The 6,635-nt window shown below is 35.2% G+C and overlaps 1 protein-coding gene across 1 annotated transcript; it reads left to right on the forward strand.

Moving 5' to 3' along the window:
- Positions 1-1,508: 1,508 nt before the first annotated feature.
- LOC110577784 (olfactory receptor 6C70-like) lies at positions 1,509-2,474 on the forward strand. The gene is given in 1 exon segment (XM_021687218.2): positions 1,509-2,474. A coding segment is annotated over 1 exon segment (939 nt). The 5' UTR covers positions 1,509-1,535.
- Positions 2,475-6,635: the final 4,161 nt, after the last annotated feature.

Raw genomic sequence — 6,635 nt, forward strand, 5'->3', positions numbered from 1 at the left:
TTTAAAGGAAATAAAACATACACTATATGATATAGATTTTTCTCTCTCTGCCAGTGCTTATGTTTATTTGGAAATACCTTATTTATTTAGCAAATTGATAACAATTCCTCAGGTCAATGGGAAAATAAAGTGCATCACTAGATTTATTTTAATTGAAAATATGGCTCTAAATTAGATAACCAATAAATGTTCTGAACTCACATTGTTTTTATTTTGCTTTTATAAAATAGTAAATTAGAAAAGTTAGAGAAAGCATGTTTCATTGCATATTTCTTTGGTAGGATATTATTAAGAATGACTGAATTTTTAATGAAAAATATAAATGCCCTATAATTTAACAACTCATTGAAAGTACTTTATTTTTAATTGCTCTTATTTTTGCATATATTTGCAGAAATCATACCTTCATGTATCAGATGCAGACATTAATAAAAATGGGGTCCGTTTATATAAACTTTTTTGCAATTTTGTATCTAAAATACATTTAGAATATTTTAAATGACTTCAAAAGGTAATTATCCGAATGACTAAAATTATTTAAAGAATTGCTTATTTTTAAATATTTAGATTGTTTTCTACTTTTCACTCAAACTATGCCATGACATATAGCTTATATGTAATATGAAAATTGAATTGCCTTTTGAGAAAGGTAAATATTCCATTACGTATTCTAAACATTTTTTTCCTTTGTAAAGGAAAAACGTTTTTTCACATTACTGAACTTATTGTTATAATAGTTTCAAGTTATTATTTTGGATATTGTTTTGGATATTCTTTTTGGATATTCTTTAAATGTTCATTCTTAAACAATAAAAGACCCATCAAAACTTCAGTCTTAAGAGTGGATTGTCCTTTTCCTCAGTAGCCATTAATATGTTCTTCTTGCTCAGATCCATTACTGGATTTTTGTAAATGTGGTTATATCTTCTTTATATTGTTTCAATTTTTTCTAGATTCAACTAGTATTTATTTTGTTGTGGTATTACACTCTTACACTCTTTTTCTTTTTGTCATTTTCTGCCTCCCTCAGTAGTTCATAGAAAAGTTGCAAGAGGGTATAACGGGGCTCTAAACAAATACCACTTTAAGATGAAACCTAAAATTTCAGAATTTAACTGTAGGTCTTAATTCATTATACTGGCATATTTTATTTTGATGAAATTAATAATTAAAATGAATAAATTATTTTTGAATCTGGAACCAAGATTTTATCTAATTTATTTAAGAAATGAACAAATTTGGTATTAGTTACAATTGAGATGGAAGTTTGTAAGTAATGGTGAAAAAATAAACTATTATGGATTTTGCAGGTCAGTTTTCAAAACTGAGTTGACTTCTATTGTGCTTTTAAAAATAGTGTCTGTTGCAAGGTACTAGATCACATCTTCAACCTCATGGAGTATTTCCTCATAAATGGGTGTGTATATGAATATGGATCCTTTTAGATATCATTTCGTAGATATAAGGCTACTCATGTAGTTTCTTATCATTGTACCTTTTTATTTCTAGAATTTGTTTGAAATCACAAAAGAGAAATGAAGAACCATACAAAACAGATAGAGTTTATCCTTCTGGGACTGACAGATAATTCTCAGCTACAGATTGTGATTTTCTTATTTTTATTTCTAAATTACATGCTGAGTATGATAGGAAACTTAACCATCATTGCCCTTACTCTATTGGATTCTCATCTCAAGACCCCAATGTATTTCTTCCTCCGTAATTTCTCTTTCCTGGAAATTTCATTCACAAGTGTTTGCATCCCCAGATTCCTAATCACCATTGTAACCAGGGAAAAGGCCATTTCCTATAATGGCTGTATATCTCAGTTATTTCTTTACATATTCTTGGGGGTTACAGAATTTTTCCTTCTGGCAGCTATGTCCTATGATCGTTATGTTGCCATCTGCAAACCTTTGCATTATACATCCATCATGAGCAGCAGAATTTGTCATCAGATTGTACTCAGTTCTTGGGCAACTGGATTCCTGGTCATTTTCCCTCCACTGATTTTGCTTCTTAACCTGGATTTCTGTGCTTCAAATATCATTCATCATTTCATTTGTGACATTTCTCCTATCCTGCAACTTTCGTGCTCAGACACACATTTTCTAGAACTGATTGCTTTTTTCTTAGCTGTGATGATCATCATTGTCACATTGTTATTAGTAATCCTTTCTTAGGTTTACATCATCAAGACAATTCTAAAATTGCCATCGGTTCAGCAAAAGAAAAAAGCGTTTTCTACCTGCTCTTCTCACATCATTGTTGTATCCATCAGTTATGGTAGTTGTATATTCATGTACATAAAGCCATCTGCAAATGAAAGAGTCACTTCAAGCAAAGGAGTAGCTGTGCTCAATACTTCAGTTGCCCCTATGTTGAATCCATTCATTTATACTCTGAGAAACCAGCAAGTTAAACAAGCCTTCAGAGATGTGTTTAGTAAGATATTTTCTGTTTCAGACAAGTAACGAGAAATAATTAACATGAAAACATAAAAAGAACATTGAACAAAAACTATTTTGACTCTTCTAATTTAGAATTGATCTTTAAAATTTAATTATTTGGATCTCTTTAGTTTACTTGAGCTTAGAAACTCTTTCCATTCTATGTATTCTGACTTTAACTTTCTGTAATGTAAAGAAATATTTTGTAAAGTTATTTTTTTGTAATGTCAGTTGTCAACATGGTAAGAAAGCATATTTTTTTTGAAATGAATCATGCATTTCATTTGTGTCATTTTATTTTAGTATTTTTTTTAAGGATTTTGTTCAATTATTTTAGAGACAAAGAAAGTGAGCAGGGGGAGAAGGAAAGAGACAGGGACAGAGAATCTCCAGGAGACTCCCTGCTAAGCACAGAGCCAGAGGCAGGTTTCAATCTCATGAGCCTGAGATCATGACCTGAGCTGAAATCAAGATTTGGACACTTAACTGACTGAGCCATCCAGTCACCCCTTATTTTAGTACTTATGTTGGATAAATATTTAAAATTGCAGTAAAAAATAAAATATGATTTAGTACACATGTACTTGATTTCTCACACAATCTTTTTCAAAAACATAGAACAAGCTTAATCTCTTAAACATGTCAATGAATCTACTGAATAAATGGGAATATATGATGAATTTAATTCCTGCCATATAGTTATTAGCATTTACTTATGTACAAGTTTTCCACGATAAATGATATCAAATATCAATTTGTCATAATTCAAATGACTTCTTTAAAGATAGAATTATGTTTTATTTTCTATAAAACTAGGGTTACTCTGTCAGTTTTTAAAACACATAGATGCCACACAACCTAGCCCTACACCTAAAGGAGCTGGAGAAAGAACAGCAAATAAAGCCTAAACCCAGCAGGAGAAGAGAAATAATAAAGATCAGAGCAGAAATCAATGCAATAGAAACCAAAAGAACAGTAGAACAGATCAATGAAACTACGAGCTGGTTCTTTGAAAGAATTAACAAGATTGATAAACCCCTGGCCAGACTATCAAAAAGAAAAGAGAAAGGACCCAAATAAATAAAATCATGAATGGAAGAGGAGAGATCACAACCAACACCAAAGAAATACAAACAATTATAAGAACATATTATGAGCAACTCTATGCCAGCAAATTAGATAATCTGGAAGAAATGGATGCATTCCTAGAGATGTATCAACTACCAAAACTGAACCAGGAAGAAATAGAAAACCTGAACAGACCTATAACCACTAAGGAAATCGAAGCAGTTATCAAAAATCTCCCAACAAACAAAAGCCCAGGGCCAGATGGCTTCCCAGGGGAATTCTACCAAACATTTCAAGAAGAATTAATACCTATTCTTCTGAAACTGTTCCAAAAAATAGAAATGGAAGGAAAACTTCCAAACTCGTTTTATGAGGCCACCATTACCTTGATCCCCAAACCAGACAAAGACCCCATCAAAAAGAATTACAGACCAATATCCTTGATGAACATGGATGCAAAAATTCTACCAAAATACTAGCCAGTAGGATCCAACAGTACATTAAGAGGATTATTCACCACGACTAAGTGGGATTTATCCCTGGGCTGCAAGGTTGGTTCAACATCCGCAAATCAATCCATGTGATAAAATACATTCATAAAAGGAAGAACAAGAACCATGGGATCCTCTCAATAGATGCAGAAAAAGCATTTGACAAGGTACAGCATCCTTTCTTGATCAAAACTCTTCAGAGGATAGGGATAGAGGGTACATACCTCAATATCATAAAAGCCATCTATGAAAAACCCTCAGCGAATATCATTCTCAATGGGGAAAAACTGAGAGCTATCCCCCTAAGGTCAGGAACACAGCAGGGATGTCCACTATCACCACTGCTATTCAACATAGTATTAGAAGTCCTAGCCACAGCAATCAGACAACAAAAAGAAATAAAAGGCATCCGAATTGGCAAAGAAGAAGTCAAACTCTCACTTTTTGCAAATGATATGATACTTTATGTGGAAAACCCAAAAGACTCCATCCCAAAACTGCTAGAACTCATACAGGAATTCAGTAAAGTGGCAGGATATAAAATCAATGCACAGAAATCAGTGGCATTCCTATACACCAACAACAAGACAGAAGAAAGAGAAATTAAGGAGTTGATCCCATTTACAACTGCACCCAAAACCATAAGATACCTAGGAATAAATCTAACCAAAGAGGCAAAGGATCTGTACTCAGAAAACTATAAAATACTCATGACAGAAATTGAGGAAGACACAAAGAAATGGGAAAACGTTCCATGCTCATGGATTGGAAGAACAAATATTGTGAAGATGTCAATTGTACCTAGAGCAATCTACACATTCACTGCAATCTCCATCAAAATACCATCCACTTTTTTCAAAGAAATGGAACAAATAATCCTAAAATTTGTATGGAACCAGAAAAGACCCAGAAGAGCCAAAGGAATCTTGAAAAAGAAAAGCAAAGCTGGTGGCATCACAATTCCGGACTTCAAGCTCTATTACAAAGCTGTCATCATCAAGACAGTATGGTACTGGCACAAAAACAGACACATAAATCAATGGAACAGAATAGAGAGCCCAGAAATGGTCCCTCAACTCTATGGTCAACTAATCTTTGACAAAGCAGGAAAGAATGTCCAATGGAAAAAAGACAATCTCTTCAACAAATGGTGTTGGGAAAATGGGACAGCCACATGCAGAAGAATGAAACTGGACCATTTCCTTACACCACACACAAAAGTAGACTCAAAATGGTTAAAAGACCTAAATGTGAGACAGGAATCCATCAAAATCCTAAAGGAGAACACAGGCAGCAACCTCTTCGACCTCAGCCTCAGCAACTTCTTCCTAGAAACATCGCCAAAGGCAAGGGAAGCAAGGACAACAATGAAGTATTGGGACCTCATCAAGATAAAAAGCTTTTGCACAGCAAAAGAAAGAGTCAACAAAACCAAAAGACAACCGACAGAATGGGAGAAGATATTTGCAAATGACATATCAGATAAAGGGCTAGTATCCAAAATCTATAAAGAACTCATCAAACTCAGCACCCAAAGAACAAAGAATCCAATCAAGAAATGGGCAGAAGACATGAACAGACATTTTTCCAAAGAAGACATCCAAATGGCCAACAGACACATGAAAAAGTGCTCAATATCGCTCAGCATCAGGGAAATCCAAATCAACACCTCAATGAGATACCACCTCACACAAGTCAGAATGGCTAAAATTAACAAGTCAGGAAATGACAGATGTTGGCGGGGATGCGGAGAAAGGGGAACCCTCCTACACTGTTGGTGGGAATGCAAGCTGGTGCAGCCACTCTGGAAAACAGTATGGAGGTTCCTCAAAAAGTTGAAAATAGAGCTACCATACGATCCAGCAATTGCACTACTGGGTATTTACCCCAAAGATACAAATGTAGGGATTCAGAGGGTTATGTGCACCCCAATGTTTATAGCAGCAATGTTCACAATAACCAAACTATGGAAAGAGCCAAGATGTCCATCGACAGATGAATGGATGAAGAAGTGGTATAAATATACAATGGAATATTATGCAGCCATCAAAAGGGATGAAATCTTGCCATTTGCAACGACATGGATGAAACTGGAGGGTATTATGCTGAGCAAAATAAGTCAATCAGAGAAAGACATGTATCATATGTTCTCACTGATATGAGGAATTCTTTTTTTTTTTTTTTAAAGATTTTATTTATTTATTTGACAGAGAAAGACACAGCGAGAGAGGGAACACAAACGGGGAGTGGGAGAGGGAGAAGCAGAGTCCCTGCCGAGCAGGGAGCCCAATGCGGGACTCGATCCAGGGACTCCAGGATCATGACCTGAGCCGAAGGCAGTCGCTTAACCAACTGAGCCACCCAGGCGCCCTGATATGAGGAATTCTTAATCTCAGGAAACAAACTGAGGGTTGCTGGAACAGTGGGGGGTGGGAGGAATGGAGTAGCTGGGTGATAGACATTGGGGAGGGTATGTGCTATGGTGAGCGCTGTGAATTATGTAAGACTGTTGAATCACAGACCTCTGAAACAATAATACAGTGTATGTTAGAAAAAAAAAAGAATAAGATAGCAGGAAGGGAAAAATGAAGGGGGGGGAATCGGAGGGGGAGAGGAACCATGAGAG

Source organism: Neomonachus schauinslandi, chromosome 5 (assembly GCF_002201575.2).
Source record: "Neomonachus schauinslandi chromosome 5, ASM220157v2, whole genome shotgun sequence".
Classification (NCBI taxonomy): Eukaryota; Metazoa; Chordata; class Mammalia; order Carnivora; family Phocidae; genus Neomonachus; species Neomonachus schauinslandi.